Consider the following 25,159-nt stretch of genomic DNA (forward strand, 5'->3'; position numbering starts at 1 on the left):
CCTTTGTATTGAGCCTTTTATTGCATGGTTGTCATTTTACAGGGTAACACTGCTTACTTACTGAAGTGAAAACAAAACATGACAGTAAAAATCGTTTGGGTTAAGCTACAAAATATTGTATTTCATTAATTTATTTATTCATGAATGCTTTTTTTAAAATAGGAAAGATATTCCCCTTCCTGTCTATTCACATAACAACCAGCAAATTATTAAAACATTTGTTCAGTGTTTATTTTTCTAAATGATAATACATTTTTTAGGTCTTAAGACCGTATTCTAACATTTCCAACTTGGAGATATGGGATTATTACTTGAAGGAAGAGCTTTCACATGGTCCACCATATGATTTAGAAGCAGTTGCTATGGAGAAGCAGAGGGAAGAAGAATCAGAGGCAGCCGATGGAATTCCTCGAGAAACTTCTCGTAGGATAGTCAATGCTTGCTATGATAATATGCAAACTGTTCAACCAGATGTTTTCAGTCAGCTTTTAGAGGTATAGAAGATTGTTACTTTTGGTCGTTGTTGTTGTGACAAGGAGTGAAGTGTCCACTCAAAAATACAGAACAGGAGAAGATAAAAATATTGTTATCCATTTTAAAGAAAAGATTTCCATATTTGTAACCTGAAATTGTGTCAATTTGTTTAAAATTACCTTTTAGAATATTAAACATTATTTTGGGAAATATCGGTTTTAGCCAACATGAATATATTGAAATACTGTATTAATGTTATTATTAATTACACATTTTAGTATAGACTAGGTAAAATTCCAACGTTGAACATTGCATGTAGTTAAATGTATTTGTTTGAAATGCAGTAGTTTCTTGTACCATATCCCTCACTTCCTAAACAAGACAGAACATGCGGTATACAGCCTATAAATATTGAAACATTTCATTACACTGTAATAACAGAAAATACATAAGCATCAATAACAGTACAAAGATTCTAGGTTCTTATTTTAATAATCTAATATTAAATATAATTAATTAAAAAACATGATTATGCCCCATCTCCCTGTACAAACAGTGAGGGATTTTCACAATGAAGATCTTCAGTTCAGTTCTAGAGGGTGTACAGTAATTATAGAAAATAATTGCAATAGTGATGATTTTTAGGTTAAATTTTAATGTTATCAAGGATTCTGTAACTTACAAAGTTGCAGATCTATAAGCAGTTTGATAGATTGTTCTAATAAAGGAGTGTTTTAGAAATCCAAACTAAATTTATGGTTAGTGGCTACAAAAGACATTTTAAACTTGAATGTAAGTTCTAAGTAAAGATGGTTGTACAAATATGTATGATTCATTGTGTGGTATTTATTTTACAAGTTGGAATTAAAACTACAAAAATTAAAACTATTGCTTGTATGAGGACAATGATCAGTAATAATTTGAATGTTTTGATGGTAAATAAAGATGTGTGAAATTGATTGGACTTTTATTTTAATCTAAAAAATAATTAACCAAAAAATTAAAAAATATTTATTTGATGATTCCATGAAGACTGTAAGAATAATAATATAATTTGTTTCTTTTCAGGTCATCCCTAGCCTTGAGACTGAGCTTGGTCACTTACCACAGAAATGGATGGTTTTATGGGATAAGTTAGAACTGCCTGCTTCTGATTCACACATTGTGAGTTTTTCTGCTACATAAAATAACTTTTATATTGATTTTATTCAAATTGAATCTTGTTTTGCCAAGCAAACTTGATATTTAGTAAAAATTTCATGATATCTGAATTTAGGGGTAAGTTGGTTTTTCTTTGTATTTAAAAGAGAAAAATGCCTTCCTCTGAATCAGCAGCTGCTTTCAGCAGATTTGTTGTTTTTTTGTTTCTATTTTGATATTAAACTGCCCTATTAGTGCCTGATGTTTGTGCAAGATCTCGTGTGTCCTGTTGAAACTTTCAATTAAAATTATGTTGGTCATTCTTTCTTTCCTGGATTGTTTAGTGTAATTTTATAGTATGCAGACCTCAAGTGAAATTTCTAACAGACTTTCTTGGGCTTTCATTGTGTCAATTTGTTTTTATTCTCATATGAAATTATAAATATTTTTTGTTAATTTATAAATATTTTTTGTTAATTTATTTCAATTTCTGACTACACTGATGCATTATTGACTCTGTGCTTGGTTTAATGTACACCTTATATCAGTATTTATTGATAGCTGATATGTAAAAGGCAAAATTCATGTATTTTTCTTTTTCAGGTTTCAGGCACAAGACAGGTAAAACTTTCGGCGCCTGTCCTGTGAAAGTGGGATTTTCTCGGGGCGCTCCCGTTTCCCCTCACAGCAAAAACTTAGGCATTAGATCTTTAGATCCCAGCCAAGGCAACTTTATTGCCATGCCCTGAATCGGGTCTTTTAGGTTTAGGTTCACATTTACCATGACATTTGCCTTTCGGGACGGGATTTGGCCATTTTCTCCGGTGCTACCTGTGCCTCGTTTACGAATAATACTAAACTTTACTCCTTCACCCAAAAAAGAGTTTAAAAAATTATTTAAAAAAAAAAGTTAAATTCAATAACCTTCCTTGTAAGGGGACGAAGAGGAACCACAACGTTCCTGAACACCCCAGTTGGAGAGAGAATTCTTCTGATTTCTCTCTCTCTAAACTAAACCCCTGCCACGTTAGTTTGCATTTGCATTTGATGTGTAAAATGTGTTATTAATTTGGTTAGCTTTTGAAAATACTAAATTTGGTAAACCTATCCCTTTTTATATTAATACAATCTGATAAGTTTTAGTAAATTGTTGTTTTTCTTTAAAAACAAAATAAAATACAACATACTGAGATTTTAAAGATAAACTTGTAGAAATTGTGTTTATATCATTTTTATCTAACTTCATGCCCATAATGTGAAATATTTCCTTATCCAGAGACAAGCTTCTTTCACTACACAACTTACTAGATCCCATGGAAGATCCATCCATAAAAGATCAACAATTGAGATTTTGATTCGAGGCAAGATGGTTGGGGAGTCTAGCCAACCTCAGGTTTACTCTCACCCTCATCGATTTGAAAAATACAACTACACTACACCAACTTATTGTGACTATTGCTCTCACGTGCTTTGGGGTTTGGTAAAAACTGGTAAGAAAAACTAATAATTGTATGCTCTTTATCAGTTTCTAACCATTTAAAATTAAAAATATGTACTGTGATAAAGTAGAAGAAACTGTGGTATTTATATTAACTAGTTGACTAGGATGTGAAATCATTTTATAAATACAAAAACATCGTCCCAGTATTTGCTACTATTTTTAGTCTCATTATTAAATACAGTTAATTGGATGATCAGAAGCCTTAAATTACAGGTAAAGGGGAATCAAGTTAGGATAACATTTAGTGCTATATGTTTTCAGCATGTTATCTTAAGATCAAGTTTAGTTATACAGTACAGAAAGATAAATATTCACTGACCATTAACTAAATTCTATAAGAAATCCAGATAAGTTTGAATACTTGTAGTACATAGAAATCATATACATAATTCTCCTGTTGTGTGTGTATTCCAACTTTACAATATAAATTAATTTCTTTTCGTTCTAATCTGGAACTTAAAAATATGATTAAATTCATGTACTAGCCTGCCTAGTCAAGGGACCTTTATATTATTTTAGTGGGTAATTTTGATGTATTACTTATTCTTTGTATAGAAAACTGCTTCTTACTATCACATGGAATAGGGATATTCAACCACCTGTTTCCTGATTAACAATCTACAAAGAAAAAGACACTGTGAATACAGTTGTGGTGCTTTCATATCAAATTCTTTTCTAAGTAGAGAAACATTATTTCTGTTTTGAATGAGTGTGAACACACTGTAAAGTATTATCTTTATTTATTACAATCTTCATTGTGCTGATTGTTTGTGTTTCTAGTATTCAGTTCTGCTCAAAATCAGTTATTTTGTTACTTTTAATATTCTTTACTTCACATTAATTAGGTAACCAATACTTTGGTTAATCATTCTTCTGTGTTTAGAAATGTTTCATTTTGTACGTATGTTAGCACCGTCCCTTTTGTCTTATATTCCATTTGTGACAAATTGCTGGACTCATTCTTTCATCTACCAAATTCTTAAACTTCCATTTTTTGTGTGCTTATTTTATTTTTGAATTACTGCATGTAATTAAACTTTAACACTATAGAGGTGAAAATCAACTTACAACTTTTTAACATTTCAAAAGAAACTTGAAATATTTGTGAAAAAATAAAGATAAGACACACTAACAATAGTATTGTTAAAAAAAGTATAAAGAAAATAAGACACTAACAATAGTATTGTTAAAAAAAGTATAAAGAAAATAAGACACTAACAATAGTATTGTTAAAAAAGTATAAAGAAAATAAGACACTAACAATAGTATTGTAAAAAAAGTATAAAGAAAATAAGACACTAACAATAGTATTGTAAAAAAAAAGTATAAAGAAAATAAGACACTAACAATAGTATTGTAAAAAAAAGTATAAAAAAATAAGACACTAACAATAGTATTGTAAAAAAAGTATAAAGAAAATAAGACACTAACTATAGTATTGTAAAAAAAAAGTATAAAGAAAATAAGACACTAACAATAGTATTGTAAAAAAGTATAAAGAAAATAAGACACTAACAATAGTATTGTAAAAAAAAAGTATAAAGAAAATAAGACACTAACAATAGTATTGTAAAAAGTATAAAGAAAATAAGACACTAACAATAGTATTGTAAAAAAAGTATAAAGAAAATAAGACACACAATAGTATTGTAAAAAAAAGTATAAAGAAAATAAGACACTAACAATAGTATTGTAAAAAAAAGTATAAAGAAAATAAGACACTAACAATAGTATTGTAAAAAAAAAGTATAAAGAAAATAAGACACTAACAATAGTATTGTAAAAAAAAGTATAAAGAAAATAAGACACCAACAATAGTATTGTAAAAAAAAAGTATAAAAAAATAAGACACTAACAATAGTATTGTAAAAAAAGTATAAAGAAAATAAGACACTAACAATAGTATTGTAAAAAAAAGTATAAAGAAAATAAGACACTAACAATAGTATTGTAAAAAAAGCATAAAGAAAATAAGACACTAACAATAGTATTGTAAAAAAAGTATAAAGAAGATAAGACACACTAACAATAGTATTGTTAAAAAAGTATAAAGAAAATAAGACACCAACAATAGTATTGTAAAAAAAGTATAAAGAAAATAAGACACTAACAATAGTATTGTTAAAAAAAAAGTATAAAGAAAATAAGACACCAACAATAGTATTGTAAAAAAAAGTATAAAGAAAATAAGACACTAACAATAGTATTGTAAAAAAAAATTATAAAGAAAATAAGACACTAACAATAGTATTGTAAAAAAAAGCATAAAAAATAAGACACTAACAATAGTATTGTAAAAAAAGTATAAAGAAAATAAGACACACAATAGTATTGTAAAAAAAAGCATAAAGAAAATAAGACACCAACAATAGTATTGTAAAAAAAAGTATAAAGAAAATAAGACACTAACAATAGTATTGTAAAAAAAAATAAAAAGAAAATAAGACACTAACAATAGTATTGTAAAAAAATATAAAGAAAATAAGACACTAACAATAGTATTGTAAAAAAAAGTATAAAGAAGATAAGACACAAACAATAGTATTGTTAAAAGCATAAAGAAAATAAGACACCAACAATAGTATTGTAAAAAAAGTATAAAGAAAATAAGACACTAACAATAGTATTGTAAAAAAAAAAGCATAAAGAAAATAAGACACTAACAATAGTATTGTAAAAAAAAGCATAAAGAAGATAAGACACACAAACAATAGTATTGTAAAAAAAGTATAAAGAAAATAAGACACTAACAATAGTATTGTAAAAAAAAGTATAAAGAAAATAAGACACTAACAATAGTATTGTAAAAAAAGTATAAAGAAGATAAGACACAGTAACAATAGTATTGTTAAAAAAGTATAAAGAAAATAAGACACCAACAATAGTATTGTAAAAAGTATAAAGAAGATAAGACACTAACAATAGTATTGTAAAAAAAAGTATAAAGAAAATAAGACACTAACAATAGTATTGTAAAAAAAAGTATAAAGAAAATAAGACACTAACAATAGTATTGTAAAAAAAGTATAAAGAAGATAAGACACTAACAATAGTATTGTAAAAAAAGTATAAAGAAAATAAGACACTAACAATAGTATTGTAAAAAAAAGTATAAAGAAAATAAGACACTAACAATAGTATTGTAAAAAAAAATAAAGAAGATAAGACACTAACAATAGTATTGTAAAAAAAGTATAAAGAAAATAAGACACTAACAATAGTATTGTAAAAAAAGTATAAAGAAAATAAGACACTAACAATAGTATTGTAAAAAAAAGTATAAAGAAAATAAGACACTAACAATAGTATTGTAAAAAAAGTATAAAGAAAATAAGACACTAACAATAGTATTGTAAAAAAAGTATAAAGAAGATAAGACACTAACAATAGTATTGTAAAAAAAGTATAAAGAAAATAAGACACTAACAATAGTATTGTAAAAAAAAGTATAAAGAAAATAAGACACTAACAATAGTATTGTAAAAAAGTATAAAGAAGATAAGACACTAACAATAGTATTGTAAAAAAGTATAAAGAAAATAAGACACTAACAATAGTATTGTAAAAAAAAGTATAAAGAAGATAAGACACTAACAATAGTATTGTAAAAAAAGTATAAAGTAGATAAGACACTAACAATAGTATTGTAAAAAAAAGCATAAAGTAGATAAGACACTAACAATAGTATTGTAAAAAAAAAGCATAAAGTAGATAAGACACTAACAATAGTATTGTAAAAAAAGTATAAAGTAGATAAGACACTAACAATAGTATTGTAAAAAGTATAAAGAAGATAAGACACTAACAATAGTATTGTAAAAAAAGTATAAAGTAGATAAGACACTAACAATAGTATTGTAAAAAAAGTATAAAGTAGATAAGACACTAACAATAGTATTGTAAAAAAAAGCATAAAGTAGATAAGACACTAACAATAGTATTGTAAAAAAAAGTATAAAGTAGATAAGACACTAACAATAGTATTGTAAAAAAAGTATAAAGTAGATAAGACACTAACAATAGTATTGTAAAAAAAGTATAAAGTAGATAAGACACTAACAATAGTATTGTAAAAAAAGTATAAAGTAGATAAGACACTAACAATAGTATTGTAAAAAAAAGTATAAAGTAGATAAGACACTAACAATAGTATTGTAAAAAGTATGAAGAAAATAAGACACTAACAATAGTATTGTAAAAAAAGTAACATTTGATGATTTTTAATGAAACTAAAAAACAGAAAATGTGCTTTTTGAATAAGGCATGTAATTTCTATTATCTCAGACTAGGTGAGAAAAATTCAGGAATATTGTGCTTCAGAGATAGAACTGGTGTACAAGCAGTAGTGGTGGTCTGTGTGCAGAGACTATAATTACATAAATCATTTGGTGTATTTATGATCTTGTCAGAGAGCATTCAAAGAAAATGAACTGTTAATTTGAGCATAGTGTTTCACACATTAATAAAATTTTATTTTAAAATTGAAATTTTAGAGCAATTGTAAATTTTAAAGATGCTTAATCCCCATATGTCATAATTATAAAGGTTTTTGCTATCAAGAAACTGAATCTTTGTGTTAGTTTTGACTTGAATAACCGAGTTGTTATTTAACCCTGAAACAAAGATGTGCTACACTTTGCAGCATGTTACATAAGTTTCACTAAATTTTGATCCAGTAATAAAAGTGAATAAACTTGTTTAAAACATAACAACAAATTTGATAAAGATATTTAATTTGAAAAAAAGTTGTTTTTTTCTGTTATTTCTAATAAAAATTTATTTAATAAAGTTATTTGCAATCACACTCTTAATAGTTCACCTATAATGTGGGTTTTCATTCTTAGTATAAAACTCCCCGTTTTCACATTTCACACATGTAATCTATAGACCTTCCTAAATGAAAATTAAAATCTTTTAAGACCAATATTCATATATTTTCCACTTTCTCTACCATATAACAAACTCTTGCAAGTGTCATTAGTGTACAGTGCAATGAAATCTTTAAAATTAAGAAATAGAAATGCATAGGTATCTTTAAACTCTGTTGGATAATCTCAAAATAGCTTATTTGGGTCAAATGTGTAATTTCTTTTCTTTACCATTTCACTTATAGTTTATTTTTAATGTGTTACCTTCCTTACCAGTTCTTTACCTTTGATAATTTATATTGACACATTAATGGGTACCCACAGATGATAGAACAGTATGAACACCAGAGGTACCTTATTTTTCTGTGAAATTTTGTTATACACACTTAGTAATTTAAGCCTTGCAGAGTGAGGGGAAGCTTTGGTTGTTTTATAAAAAAATTATTAGGCCCTTGAAATACACACATTAAAACACAAATAATGCACAATTAACTAAAATATAAAGATAGTTTAACTACCTTTCCAACTTTAACAGATTTAGGTAAGAAATAACTGAAGTTCTATTGTGAACAAAACATCCAGTAATTGTGTAAGCAGTTACACCTTTGGAAAGATGATGACTTGCTTCCACTTTCTAAATAACTTTTAACATGTATATGTTGTGTGGCACCTCTCAGGGAATGACCAAACTTGTTTCTTGTTTCAACCACATTCAGCCAAGGTACTTTGAAACGTGTTAAAAGGGCAAGTAAATTATAGTCTTGGCTGAACTTAATGTGCATGACCTCTTATAGTCTTGGTTAGACTTAATGTACATGACCTCTCCTTATGTTCCAAGCTATACTTCACCAAATTTCGACATTGTTTATAGCTTGTGCATCGTGTGACACAAACCTGGTGGATTTTATCATTGTTTTCAATGTTTCTTTTGAAAACTAAGGCAATATAAATCTTTGAACTGTAACATACTTCAAAATAATTTCTTTAAAATACATTGAAAGTAAATTAAATTTTGAACATAACTCAGTGATATACACAGAAAAAAATTTAAAAGATGCATTGTCATTAAAGGGTTGAAATATATTATTAAGAGTGGTTTTATGGTTATTCTAAATGAAATCATTATTTAAGTACTTTTTCGCAAATTCAACATGAAATGCATTTATGTACGTGAACCATATTACAAGTGACTGACATTTAATCCTTTGTTTTCAGGCATGAGGTGCATGGACTGTGGATATAATTGCCACGAGAAATGTATGGAATCAGTTCCGAAGAACTGCACTAAATATAAATCTGTTAGTGATTCTGGAGCTGCATCTGTTTCTCTGTCCAAGGGTGGCAGTGCTGAAAATTCTTCGGTGGCATCTAGTAAGTTTATTAGCTAAACATTTCTTGTTCACACATCTTAGGTTTAATTTGCAAGAAGAGCATATCTGACTTAAGAGAGGACAGCATAACCCTTTTCAAACAGACAATATTATTTGGAAGTTGCATATAATTTTGAGAATAAAACTATAAGATAAACTGATTAGTATTGTTTTGCATTTTTATGTGCTGAAAAGTTTTAGTTTAGCTTGAAAAACACTCAACTACAACCTTATTACTGAAATACCTCTGTATTGATAAATTATTCCTTTCATTGATAACTTCTGTGATATTGAATCACCAGAAGACTGTAACAGTGTGAATTGTACCTTACTTTACTGAACCAATATGGACTTCCAGAAAGAAAATGTACTTCAGGCCAGAAAAGATAGATTCAAGATGTTATCAATCTTTCTTGCAATGCACTAACCACCTGTTCATATGTATGCATTTTGTTGGCTGAGAAGATAATGTTGCTTCTTTACAAAAGGATTTAAACTATTAAATTATTTGTTGAGTAGCCCTTTTAATTCTTTCCAAAAATTCATCATCCTTCTTACAGTAACATGCCCACTACTGAATACAATAATCCAAATGTGGCTTAGCTAGTGACCTGTTCTGATGAAATGATCATTTCTTTTGATACAGCTTAAATTTTTATTTATCTCACCACTTACAACAGCACATTTCTTGAATACCTTATCTCCCCACTTACGACAGCACACTTCTTGAATACCTTACCTCACCACTTACAACAGCACAGTTGTTGAATACCTTATCTCACCACTTACAACAGCACATTTCTTGAATACCTTATCTCACCACTTACAACAGCACACTTCTTGAATACCTTATCTCCCCACTTACAACAGCACACTTCTTGAATACCTTACCTCACAACTTACGACAGCACACTTCTTGAATACCTTACCTCACCACTTACAACAGCACAGTTGTTGAATACCTTATCTCATTACTTACAACAGCACAGTTCTTGAATACCTTATCTTACGACTTACAACAGCTTGAATACCTTAGTTACTTGAATACCTTACCTCACCACTTACAACAGCACACTTCTTGAATACCTTACCTCACCACTTACAACAGCACACTTACCACTTACAACAGCACACTTCTTGAATACCTTACCTCACCACTTACAACAGCACATTTCTTGGATACCTTGAGAGAGTGATCAACAAAAGCACCAACATCACTTTCCTCTATAACTTTGCTGAGGTTATAATCCATTAAAATTACACACGAATTTCAAACTACGATATCCGACCTGATGATTTTGCATTTCTTATAATTAACTTTCATCTGCTGTTTATTCAGCCAGTTTACCAAATGACTTTAATACTTTTGTAATATAGCAGCAACATCTTTTCCACTAGCCAACAATGCCCAAGATTTTAATACTGTTTGTGAATTTATATCAACCATTCCTTTATCACCATCCTTCATGTAAATCAAAAGAAAGGTCCCAAACATTAAGCTTTGAGGCACACCATTTGTTACCCTTTTTCTACATGATTTCATCAACACATTTGCACATGTTAAGTATTTGCACTGTAACTTTTGATACAGCATGTATATCTTCACAAAATTTGATACTTTTAGTAAAGGTTACAAGTATTTTCATATACAAAAATCAGATTTGTTAATGAAATATTTTACCAAAGATCTGTTTGTGAAAACAGTCTTTTTCATTACTTGTCTGAGTGCAGAATGATTTCACATTATGATTAAAAACTACTCTTCATTCTGAATATTATTTGTGTAATCTCTAGAACCTCCTATATATACATTTCAAATGTTTTTTTTTTCCAGTAAAACTTTATATTTTATTATTTTCTGTATTCTATGTGGGGGATCTATCACTTCACCAGCCTCACAACCATCACAACAAAATTAGGAAATAAATATAAATTATGCTTTTTTGTGCTACAATGACTACATATTATAACATGAAAATACAAATGTTTAGTCTAAGTAGCTTAAGTCTTTTAATGCTATGTATTTATTGTTATTTTTATTATACTGACCTTCCAGTCATGCCTAGCTAACATTACATAACTTGCATTGATGTGGTGTATGTGCATTCATGATACATATCCAGTAATATAAAAATAACCGTTTGTCTTTCCTGTCTTGGCTGTGTTTTAGTAGACTAGTATTTTCTAATATACAGTTGCATTTCTATAATTATATATTGTATATAGATTATTACTATTTAGAAATAAATTATTAAACTTGTTTTTTTAAATATAGAACAATAAATCAAGACATTAAGCAAACAATTATCTTTTCTCGCTATGACCGATGTACTTGGTCGTTGTTGGATGTAGGTTGCTAACCCTTTTAAAATTTTATACATGGAGGATATCAAACAAAATTTTTTCGCTATGACCGATGCACTTGGTTGTTGTTGGACATAGGTTGCTAAGCCTTTTACAATTTTGTATATGGAGGATATCAAACAAAATTCCCGTCTAATTCCTTTGTCAAACTGTCTGTCTCTATAAGACCTTAGAGAGGATGGTTAATGCTTGTCTTGTTTTTTTCCTTGAATCAAACAACCTTCTTTTGTGCACACCAGTATGGGTTCTGATGACAGCACTACCATGGACCACCTGATTCTACTTGAAACATCAGAAAAGTCTTTCTCAAATGATATCTTGTATCAATATTCTTTGATATTAAGAAGGCTTATGATATAACATGGAGGTATGACATTTTACGAGACCTCCACATATATATGGGTTATGTGGCCATTTGCCCATTTTTATTAAACATTTTTAATGGACAGGGGATTTCAAGTTTGTGTGGGTTTGATACTTTCCGTTCTTTTCTACAGGAATTTAGTCCTTCAGGGCTGTGTTTTGAGTGTCACTCTTTTCAGTATAAAGATTAATGCCATCATTCAACAACTCCCTCTGACTGTTGCAAACGGGTTCTATACTGACGACTTTCACGTCTCACGTCAGTTGTTGAACATGAGGTATATTAAGCGACAGCTACAGACTACCCTCAATCATTTACTGAAGTGAACCACAGCAGATGGCTTTAACTTCTCTCTCTCTAAAACTGTTTGCATGCACGTTTGTTGCCAATGGGGTATTCACCCTGATTCTGAACTTCGTATCAGTGAAGTTGTGGTGCCTGTGGTCCCTGAGACCAAGTTCTTGGGGCTTATCTTTGACCATAAGCTGATCTTTATATCACACATCAAGCAGCTACAGGTCAAATGTACAAGAGTAAGCACTGAACATCTCCCATGTCCTCTCTACCACCACTTGGGGAGCTGATTGATGTTCTATATTACAGATATATCGTGCTCTTATTCAATCGAAATTTGACTATGGATCGCTGGTCTATGGCTTTGCCAGGACCTTGGCCTTAAAGATGCTGGGCCCCATTCATCATCAAGGACTTTAGCTCTGCATTGTGTTCAGTTTTAAAAGAATATGAAACTTCAAGTCTCATTGAAATCTTTGATCGAAGAACGTGTTAACTTTTTCAAAGATTAAAATGGCTGAGAAAATCACTCGGGGGTCATTCTAAGCTGTTGATTGGTTATTCACATGTCATATACTGTAGTAAGAGTAAGTAAGGGACCGTTTCATAAAATGGAAAGAGTTGAATGGGGCCACTGTGTTTGATTCAGTACATAAGCCACATCTCAGCAAAATGAAAAGATACGAGGTTCTTATTTTATATTCTAGCTTGTCAATACAAGTAATTTGAGTTACTAATTTGTATGAAACTATATACTTGGTATTTTGACATCACAAATATCTCATTTTAAACAGAGCTACATTCAACCTACCACAACTCACTAAAATTTATGTTTAAAGTGTTCTTTTAATATTTACTTTTAAATTAAGAAATTAACTCATATGTAATATTAAAATTTGAATTATAGTGTAAAAGTGGTTTCAAACTTATTGACATAAATTCATAAAATAGTAGTTCAATAAAATTTTTAATATAAGTCAAGAAATGCAACAACAGACTTTTGACCTGTGACCCATAGAAAGAGTTAATCAGATTTGACTGAAATGTATTGAAAACAATCATATACTTTTTTTCTCACCAACAAATTTTTGAAACAACTTGACCCTTATACCTTTAATGATACTTTTCCAAAAAGCCTTTTAAGTGGCACATTGTAAATATTTTCTGGAAATATGTGTGTAGGAAATCTACATTTTTAGCTTCTTCATCATGAGTGATAGTGTTTTCAAACAATGTTTAATGATTAGTGAGGCAAGAATTTACCTTAATGAAATCAAGCTTAACTATTCAAGTTTTGTTACTTACTTTACAAATAGTTTTTTTATCTTTTATTAAGGTATAAGAACTCTTGTGTCCAAAATATTGTGTTAATAGTTTTAAGGAGTTTATTATTAGATTAAAACGACATTAATAGTAGAGCATTCATTAAATTACACCTTTAATGAATAGTTACTCACTTTTCTCTTTGTTGTCGTTTTAAGTTGAACTTTGTGGTGTTTCTTGTTCAACAGGTGTGACAACAGTACAAACCAGTAGCCAATATTACAATCAGTTTTCTTCTAATGTTGCTGAAAACAGAACCCACGAAGGTTATTTATTTAAACGTGGGGCTCTTTTGAAGGGTTGGAAACAGAGATGGTTTGTTCTTGATTCAATTAAACACCAAGTAAGTGCTTTACATAATTTCTGGTAATGTATTTTAACCTGTTCTTATTACAAGCTCAGTAATGTAGAAGTTTATTGTTTATATGTTTCATAATGTCAGAGGAGATGCCAGCATTTTTATGCTTCAAGCATTTCCTCCAAGAGGGCAAGGTAAAACACTCATATCAATTGACCCTATTGGCTAAATCAACTAATCACTGTTTATGAACTGCTAGCCAAAGCTGTTTTTAGTTGACATTAACTGGGAATCTTCCATAAAACTGTTGCCACCACTGTAGCTTTTCCTCAGTACAAAATTACGTTCAATAAAAATAGAAAAATGAGAAAAAAAAAGCTTGACTGAATGTTTAACTTTTAGCTAATTATAAGAAAGTAACTTTAATTTAGTCAATGAACTTATATTTTCTTGATATAATCAGTAAAATGTTCCAAATATGTGATTTGTACTGAAAACATGTTCCGTATGTTAAGCTTATGGCTAAATACCTTTATCAGGTTGACTTATTTAGTCCATATCCATATGATTAACAGTGTTAAATTGAGCATGTATCTCATCTCTCAACAATTAATTGTTTTATCATTTTCTTATGTGTTTGAATTCTAACATAATTCACTTTTTTCTTTCTTTGTAACTGATTTCCAGTTGATATAAATGTAAAGAATGTGTTACTAGTGGTTCTACAGGTTGTTTTCCTCATAGGTTTTATTAAAAATAAGCTGTGTATTATAAGCTTTGTTAAAACTCTGTTGGTGCAATAATTTCAGTTACCCTCATGTTGAATCTGTTAACTAACAGAAATTTGTTTCGGAGTGTAGAATGTGTCAGAAATATGTCATACAGAGAAATACCATTTAAATATGTCATTAGTTTGAAAGAAGTAAATATTCTTTGATCTCTTAACTCATAAATTGGAAAGAAATGAGCTTTACATTTCTACCTACTTTGTCCATGTCCTTAACATTTACTAACTGTTGAACACCAATAATATCTACTGCAGAAACTTCGTGAAATTTTAAACATTTTTACACAATTTGAAGCTGTAATAGTGTGTGTACTTCCACAGAATGAATTGTAAACTGTTAAAGTACATATTGGTTGAAGTATTCTAACCATAGATCAGAAACTTGTTGGAGGGATTTGCATACTTTCACAATTGACATGAATAGCCAAACATTGTTTGGGGGATCTTTGTCCAATTAAAGTCTGGTACTGCTCTTATATGTTTTTTGTTCAAGAATAATTTTAAGATTGTTATGTTATAGATAATTGTAAAATCAAAATGTTCATGCTGCATCTCTTTCTACATACACAATCAGAACCACCTGTTGTAGCTCACGAGCTGAGTCGTGACTGTGGTTTACAAACCATTGTAGTGGATGGCATGCACACATTTTATCCTATACTTTAATTGTATGTTGAAATATTACAATTTTGTACCAAAAAAGTTGTAAAATTATGCATTTTTTATTTTTAACAGTTTGGAAACTTTTCTACTTTAAGTGTTTTCTGTATATCTTTATTTCAACTTTGTTGTAGGAAGAATATTTATAGTAAGTACAAATGTAAGTATAAAACCTCTATCCATATAGTAGTAATAATATTACTTATATAGTTTTGCTTTATAGTTTGTAGAATTATACACTCAAATGTAGTATATGTAGTTATGATGGAAATCATAAGGTTTTGAAATGTTCTTTATCACTTTTAGGGTGGAGTTTTAACATATATTGTCATTTTATCTAAGCCTTATGTCAAGTTAATGATATTTTTATAATTTTGCTCTACTCAAGTTGTTTTTTAAAAATATAAATGCTTTGTTATTGTGTAGACTTTAAACAGGGCTTGTCTGGATTGGCAGATAATGCTGTGATTTACTTAGAATTGAGAACACTGATTTTAGGATGTATACAAATTACTAAGTTCACTTGGTCATAAATTCATAGTTTCTTAGAACATATCAAAATGTCCTCCTGTTAAAACAGACTTCTTGTTTCAAAACACTTTCTATTCCTATTTTAATTATTTTTTAGACATACACAGTTACATGATTTAAAACTACAGAGAGTTGAAATGATTTTAAACCTGATAACAATGGTTTAATGCTGTTTATGCTCATGAGTTTTTCAAGTCTTAACTTCTTCCTATAGCTAAATTTCAATAATATTTTCAGTTAGTCAATAGGCATTTGATGTTATGGAACTATTTACAAAATAACAATGTACTACCAAAGGCATGTCTTTTTACAGAGTCTTTGGTCCTGTGTATGAAGTTCTACATGTGTTTTAAACAACACTACAATAATGTTTTGTAGCCTGTGGTCATGTGTGTGTGTGTGTGTGTGTATGTATATATATTGTTTATTGAAGTTATATGCATGTTTAAAAAACAATGAATATTACAGTCGTACATTGTGTTAAGTCTGTGGTCCTATATGTACATATACATATATATTGTTCTCTTCCTTTGTATGATACAATTTGTTGAGGTTGTATATACCCTTTGTAAATGTTTTGTTCTAGTACTGTATATGTACATATACATATATATTGTTCTCTTCCTTTGTATGATACAATTTGTTGAGGTTGTATATACCCTTTGTAAATGTTTTGTTCTAGTACTGTATATGTACATATACACATATATTGTTCTCTTCCTTTGTATGATACAATTTGTTGAGGTTGTATATACCCTTTGTAAATGTTTTGTTCTAGTACTGTATATGTACATATACATATATATTGTTCTCTTCCTTTGTATGATACAATTTGTTGAGGTTGTATATACCCTTTGTAAATGTTTTGTTCTAGTACTTCACTGGTTCAAGCTTATGGTAATTCTGTGTTGTAGTTACGTTACTATGATGTCATGGAAGAGTCGCACTGTAAGGGAGTCATTGACATAGCTGAAGTTGTTTCTGTAACACCAGTTGCTCCACCGCAGGGAGTTACAAAGAAGTGTGATGAAAAGTCATTCTTTGATGTAAGAAACAATATTTGTGTTACTTTTGTGGACTAATATATATATATGTCTTCACTTCTATTTGTCAACTTGTTTTACTTTTGAAATAACTGAAGTTGTGAAGTGTATAGTCTTAATATCATCCAGATAACTCTCATAAAGCTTAAATGTTAAATGGTCTTTCCTTGGTGTGAAGCTTTAATACAAATATCTGTATAGGTATCGATTAAATTTAAATATTAAATTCTGATAAGTATTAGTGGTCAGCTGATTAGACGTGACTTTTGTTTTTTGATGAAGTGAAAATACATTCAATTTAAAATGATATGAATAATCATTCAAAGTATAATTGCTACATTAAATATCTCACACAATTCTAAAGGCATTTTTTTTTCAAATTTATAGAGTTGGAAATTTGTTATGGAATTAACTTGAGAGTTTTGGGTATTTAGTGTTAATTCTAGATACAAGACAAACTATGAAATATCTTATGTACATATCAGTCCAGAAATAAATAGTTAAAATTTTTTAAGTTCACTTCTCTTACTATTTTTATTTCTTTCTGATGTCTGAAGATGACTACATTAGCTTTAGGGCTTTTTGTCTGCTTTCTTAAGATATTTTTGAAGAAAGATAAACAGTTCCTACTATCTTGTCATAACGAATTATTTCACCATCTATAGTACATTACCTGAGTTAGTTACTTTGGGTGATCTGTGACTTAAGTCAAATTCTTCTTGCCACAAAATATAATTTATTGGTAATTCCAGGTGCAGAGGGTTGAATTCAAAGTTGCAAAGTTTCAACTGCTGTTACTACCTAGTTAAGTGTTTTGATATGTAGCTAAAAATATGCTTCTGGAATGTGTTTAATCATTATACAAACTAAATAAATTGTAAAATAAATAGCTGTTGAAGAAACCAGAACTAATTGAAAGCATTTCTCTGTTAAACTGTGTGTACTGTTATTAATAAGAAATCTTTTGTGCCATTAACCTAAAAAGTAAAGAAATATTGGGGTCTTACTATAGATTGTCTGTTTTCAAGTTCCCAGCAGTGTCAACATGTTTTACATGCTCTACCTACTGGAAATTTACCTAAGACAAAAGCTCATTGAATAAAAAAACAACAAAAACATTTCATTGTATCAAATGGTTAATGCATTAATTCTCAACCTTTAGTAACCTGAGGACTCCTTTTAATTTAATGTTTTCACAGAACCCTGAAACTTTGTGAAAAAAAAAAGGAATTTTGTGTACATGAAAAACAGTATTCCAAAATGTTCATATAAGTTTAATTATATGAAAAATATTTTTAGAAAATTGTGAACATGACTTGTAGACCTTTTTTAGTCTGTGAGTTTTAGAAATACTGAATAAGTGCACTTAATAGTTTGTGACATATAGTTTTCCTTACTGAGTGATTAGTTATATTACGACATTGTTTCATTTTTGTGAAATCAATGGGCATTCTTTTTTCTTCTATGTAGTTGAGAACAGTACGGAGAATATACAATTTTATGGCCACTGATGGTCAAGCAGCTCAGGAATGGATAGAAAAGATACAGGCATGTCTGCAGTAAAAATCTATCTTTAGTTCACCTTGTTTCATTGTGGGCACAGTTTTGGAGAGCCTTTGTGTGTGTTTTACAGTTACAATAATAAATGGAGCTACATACACAAAATTTGACCTTAGCAAGCCTTAGTTTATAACTTTTATTTTGCTAAAAAGCTAGTTGGTTAACTAGTCTTTAAGGCCAGCGATAGTCAAAATAAGATTTAATGGCTATAATATGTATTGTGGATTTTTATTTCCTTCCTTTTTGGTTTGTTTGAAGGGAAAACATGTCTCCAGAAAAACATCTTTAGATAAATGCAAATGAATGTATTTCCTAGCAAAGATAAAATATGTATCAGCACAACTGTATTCAGATACTTTGTCTCTAGTTTCAAGTATTTTTTAATAACATCCAAAGTACTGAATGGCTTCATATGTGCTTGATTTATTACAAATCGAACAGTTAAAAGTGGTGATGAAAAAAAATGTTCCTGAATGATGTATTTGTGTTTATTTACTTAAATAATTGTTTTAAAAATCTCACTGGTTGTTTAAGCCATGTAAAAGAAAATATTGTTTTTACTACAGTGTTTGCATGTAGGAGTGAATATATTATGTACCAAAACATGTGATTAATATAAGCAGTAATAATGACATAGATGTGTGGAGTTAGGTCTGCAGTCCTGATAAATGGTTATTAAAGGTGACGTCATACTGAAAATTTAACTTTGTTATTATTCTCAACAATGACTATCCTACATTGTTTTTAGCACAAACTAGATGAAAGCACTTTTTTTTTTACTTGTAATTATTCATTGTATTATTACATTTTGTGAAGGGTCCATGTCTTTTTATTATTACATTTCGTCATGGGTCCATGTAATTTTATTACAGACTGTTGTACTTTAATGCTTCTGTGGCATGCTTAACTGAAAATACTCTTAAATTGAAGTCAGTTATGTCTGCTGTTGGAAGACAACTCTCTTACACTTTTACTTGTAAATTGAAAAACATTAAGTTAAGGTCTTCCTCCCCTGTAATCCAGAATCATGACAGGGTAAGCAAAGTGGTATTTTGACAGGAATTTACCGATTGTTTAAATGATACGTTTTAAATGGTAGTGCCTTTTATTTCTCCAGCTACTGCTATTCTCAGGCTATTTATTTTGTTATTGATAAACATATTTTTAGTAGGGGCATCTGCTCAGATACGTTCATCTGCAGTAGTGTGGTTTTAAACTACATGCCATTAACTGTAGTATTGCCTATGGACTTATGGTATGTACAATTAAAAAATAAATAAACAGGAAACATTCCTCAAGAGGGAGTATAATTAATATCTAGTGCAAAATATATGGTACTGTAACTAAAACAGTATTATTCTATCAGTAGTAAACTGATGAAATAAAAGAAAAATTAAAAATATCTTGCATCTGAAATTTCACCGTTGTATCAGAATTTTGTAGCATACTTGTAACATTTTAACAATACTTTATAAGCTTCAGGATAATATATAATATGAAAGTAATTTTGCTTTGTAAGGTCTTTATGGTATGAGGATGGAAAAAGAGAGAACTATTTCTTATGATGTTTCAAGTTACTATTTATTTAAAAATTAATAAGTGTAATATGTTTTAAGAATATTGAAACTGCCAATTTTGTTTCATGAAACACATGTGTTATATAATTTTGGACATTTAAGATACCTTCGCTAACAGATATAAATGTGATAACAGGTTTAGATTTTTTATGTTTAGTTGTTTCCATTTAAACATAATAAAAAAGTAACATTATTATTGGATATTTTTTGTTCAGTTCCTTCAAGAAATGATTTTAAATTTATCATTAAAATGTTAATTGTAGATGTACTGACATAAATTGCTACTTACCTGTTTTGACAGTCACTAGATATATTTTAAAATTTTAAAGCATATTAGTGATGAACAAACCGTACGTCGTTATAAATTTAATTACGTTGAATGCAAGTACAAAAACAAGTGGAAGTTTGAAATTAATAATATCATCAAGAAGTGTCATATGAAGAAAATGTTTTTTTATTATAACTATACCCAGCTCTGAAAAGCATTTTGAATCAGTTAATATGTTAAGAAATATGGGTAAACAGTCTCCTTAAGATTGTGCTTAGAAAGTAAAAAGTAGTCATTTTATTTTGTTGACCTTAATTCATATAGACTTTCAGAACATATGTGTAGATTTAGCTTTGGGCTTATGCAAGCAGATGGTGCTCATTTACTTGTACAGAGGTGTTGTTAATATCCCTAATGTTTTATGATTTCTTTAAAACGTTTCACATGTGCTCTGGAACTGCCTATTGTTGTTGATTACTTTATTGTGTAAGATGCATTAAAAACGTTTGTAAATATAATAGTGTGCTTCTAATGTTTGTGAAATGTGTAAATTTCCAGTGCACTTTGTTTTTCTTCTCCCTCAAATATTCCCATTGTGTTCCTAGCTTTTTAACTTTCATATTTGTCATTGCTGTAAATACATATATTGATCAAGAGATTTTATAGTAGGTACAGTTGAAGGAATAGTGTTTGAAAGTATGTTGCAACAGAATTTTCTTAAGAATCTCCATAGCTGAAGCTGGTACTCTCATCTGCACCTTTTCTTAGTGTACTGTGCCCATAATATATATTAATACTTGGAGACCACACAGTTTTAACTTTTTAAGTATGTTTTTTAGATAGCCCTGTGATGAAATTGTTATAAATGTATATCTTTCAGTGTTCTACCATTCAGTGATAGATATATTTTATGCTTGACGTTGACGAAGGAAGAAAAACATAATTCCCACCCGTAATGGATAATGTTTTGAACTGGTTTTGTCGGTATTTGTATATTAACAGTAGGATATTTCTACACAAACAATTAAAATTTATATGTGTATTTACTTTTTATTTGAATAAAAATTCCAATTATGAAATTTTTTAAAACTTTTTAAAAGGTTTTTTTCAAAATGTCAAGAGAATTTAGGGAAAAAGTAATAGGAATTGAAAATGAGAAATATTTCATGTGGTCAGGAACAACCTTTCTGTTCATGTAATGTAATGATAACATGCAACTACAGTGGATATGCTTTATCTATGAATATTTGATACCCTTCTGAAAAAACAAATCACCACTTTATTTTCTAGCTATATATGTCAGGACTTATTTAACTTTTCAGTTTTTTTTTTTTTTTGATAATTTGTCTGCTGCCATCTAGTGGTTCAGCAGTAAACTTAAGGACTTATATTACAAAATGTTGAGGTTTGATCCCTTTGGTGGGAACATAACAAGTAGAACTACTGTGCAGCTTTATGCATAAGAACAAACATTTGTGTGCTGTGATTATCCATCTATACAGCATTTTATTAATCAATATCACCTAGATAGATTATCCGTTAAATCCAGGTTTTTTTTCAATATTATATGTATGACATAACAGTTTTTTACAAAGTAAAATTTCACTTGGTAAAACTGGTATTTTATTTCCGTCTTTATAGATAGTTTTATTACTTATTTATTACTATTGTTGCTTTATCCCTTTTTGTGTAATTTTGGTATACTTACATATTTTACATTTAACATAGTTACCACATTTTCACAAAGTAGTTTTGTGCCTGTTAACCTGAACTTTAGTTCAGACAACTGAGTGATAAGATGGTTAAATATTCCTTGAAAGGACTGAATAGGAGTTCTGTTGCTAGTACATGTTCAAAACTTTTATTGTAAAACATTTGGATTTCTATCTTGGTTTATGACAGATACTGAAAAACTATGCTGTGACATGTACACTTTTCAGCTTATTTTTGATTTAGCCACTAGCAGTTAATACATAATGGGCTTTAAGTAACACCATGTAAATCTTGAAATACAGTAAGATTTAATGGCCATAATATAATCACATTAATTAAAATATTTAAGTGTGATACAGTTGATCGTATGATCATGAAAGTATCCTGTATGACATGGGGTTCAGTAGTGGAATATATGGTGTTATTTTTGATCAAGTTTTTTTTTTTTCACCTTGAAAGACACTTGGTAGGATGATTGGTGACAGCTTTCTGGAAACAAGGATAATTATTTGGGCAGCTTTTGAAGCATTTATATGAACACTGATGAACGTCTGTGTACGTGGCTAACAGTTCTTGCACAAGAAAAAGATCTGCCATTATCAGGTTTGAAAATTTAAATTTTAAAATCTGTTATTCTACAAAATTCCTAATGAATCCAGCATGTGCAGTATCCATAATTAGTAGTGTGTGTGTATACATATATACACATACACACACAAATCAGATAGATTTACTTGTTAACAGTGAAGTCTGGATAATTTATGTTGTATGATATCCCACAGTAAATTGTTTTAAATATCCTAAAGTTTCATTCTTGGCTTTCAATATTCATCTTGTGGGACTACTCACAGAGAGCACTCTAAAACTGAACCAACCCAGAATCTTTAAATTGGTTAAGAGAGCACCAGTAACTATTAGATAATTCATTGTTCAGTGTCATCACTTATCTGTGACAAAAGTGAAGTTGGATACTAAATGTTTTATTTGCCATATAGCAGTAAACTTCACTTGTTCATACCTGATTCTATTGAAATGGTAACCTTGCTGGTTACGTAATACTAAGTATAACTATATACTTGGTGCTCTTGCTTTGCATGTTAGTAAAAACTAACTTCACTTTATGCAGGTCAAGTAAATTGGTTTTAGTTTACGTATAATTCACTGTAAGTTTTGAAAGGTATGCTACGTGTGACAGAGAGGCATTATTTGGCACGAGTTTAATGTTATTTTGTGTATAAACAAATTGTGTGAAATAACCATTTAAATGACGTTTATATTAAACCAATATTTCCTTATTTAGTTTCCATAACTTGAAACCCTCAAATAAAAGAAAATAATATTATAACTATTTAAGCATCTTTTGGCTCATGAGAAATAAGTGGAGTTCCCACAAAAACCCTGGTAACTTTCTGTGTACATGACCAAAAGTTCTTATACAAGAGAAGAACCCAACTTTTACTGATACACACATATATTCTGCCTTAAATTGTTTGTGTTATTGGAGAACAGGTAAGTTACCCTAGATTTTTTTTTCTCTCCAGTCTCTTATATGTTAAAAAATATCTAGAAGGTGTCATATTCTTAAAGAAAACCTTTATTACAGCCCCGAGTTGTTTTCTTATGATCATGTTGGCAACAAAAATAAAATACGAATAACAATAAAACAATTGCTTCTGATAATTATTTAAGAACTTTCCAAAACTGCCATACTCTATTTTGTAACTTCAATATTTGTCATGAATAAACATATACTATGCTCTTGTTACTTCATAATTTTTATACAAATGATTTACTACTATCATGTAGTAAAATGTATTAAGGCCAGCTTTTACCAATAGCTGTTGTGGGGAGGTAGTTTATTAATATGGCACATTTTAAATTATCAATTTGTAAAACTTGGTCCCTCCAAAAAAAAATAAAATGGGGCATTAATTGTACATAAGTCTCCATATTAAATAATTATTATGTGGAATATTGATCAGGTTAAATAAGAAAGCTGCTACGGGGTTTTTAAGGAACAATGGATGGAACAGTGTTTTATTTTTCAAGATGTTTAGTGATCAAAATTTGTAATTTCTGCTAATGTGATGCAGCAAATGTAAAAACTATTATTTCATGTTTAGAGTAGGTTGTTGTTTTCATTGCAATGCAAGATATGTAACTGTACAAATGTATCTAAGTTCTGTAATTGTACATGTATTTGTCAGTCACCAGCAAATGAAATAAATGCTGTTTTTCATGTATAATCTGTGTGACTAAAAAAATGTTGTCATTTGAAATACTCTGTTTTGGTTAAAACATCAAAATACAGTTGTGTAAATGGCAATATTTTTGAGTGTGACAAACTGATTGTATGATCATGACATTATCCTGTATGACACAGGGTTCAGTAGTGGAACGTACAATGTTATTTTTGATTATTGTTTTCTCCTTGTAAGACACTTGGTACGATTACTCATGAAACAGCTCTCTGGAACAACATTGGTACTTGTTTTAGTACTTTCAGTCTTCAGTTATTTGATTTGAATCATATTAATTGTAGCTGCTCTAATTGTGAGCACAGTTTTTACAAGCTGTAAGCTATACATGCCACACTGAACTTGCCAGAGGAGGACCTTACAGTATACAGCAAATCAGCAGTCAGTGGGTTAAAGCTACAATATGAAAGTGGAAAGAAAGTGTATTCAGTTTCAGTGGGATGTGACTTCTGTAACTGTTTCAACTTCAAAACTGGTACTTAAAACTGTAAAACCTGAGATATTCAAAAAAACTTTCCATTTCAGTAGCAACACATTAAAACATATTGAAAATCCACACAGAAATGTAAACATTTTATCCTTCAAGTACATTGAATAGTTCAGCTCCTCCTCTATTCTATGTATCAGTGGTTATCTCTGTTTCTTTTTTGAAAAAAACAAAGAAAAACAACAAATCATTAGTTTGACAGTCGATGTAACTTTATATGGCATCAGGATGTGTGTGTGAGAGCCTGGATGATAATCACAGGATATGAGAGCTTTAGCT

General features: G+C 29.4%; 1 protein-coding gene across 1 annotated transcript in view; it reads left to right on the forward strand.

Annotated features, from left to right (window-relative positions):
* Positions 1-24,381, forward strand: part of LOC143256547 (myotubularin-related protein 13-like) — a 112,446-nt gene extending 88,065 nt beyond the window's left edge. The window contains 7 exon segments of the mRNA XM_076513904.1: positions 261-494; positions 1,543-1,638; positions 2,891-3,104; positions 9,199-9,354; positions 13,887-14,041; positions 16,889-17,020; positions 18,488-24,381. Coding sequence (XP_076370019.1) covers positions 261-494; positions 1,543-1,638; positions 2,891-3,104; positions 9,199-9,354; positions 13,887-14,041; positions 16,889-17,020; positions 18,488-18,580 — 1,080 coding nt within the window. The 3' untranslated portion in view covers positions 18,581-24,381.
* Positions 24,382-25,159: the final 778 nt, after the last annotated feature.

The sequence above is a fragment of the Tachypleus tridentatus genome, chromosome 7 (genome assembly GCF_004210375.1).
Source record: "Tachypleus tridentatus isolate NWPU-2018 chromosome 7, ASM421037v1, whole genome shotgun sequence".
Lineage (NCBI taxonomy): Eukaryota > Metazoa > Arthropoda > Merostomata > Xiphosura > Limulidae > Tachypleus > Tachypleus tridentatus.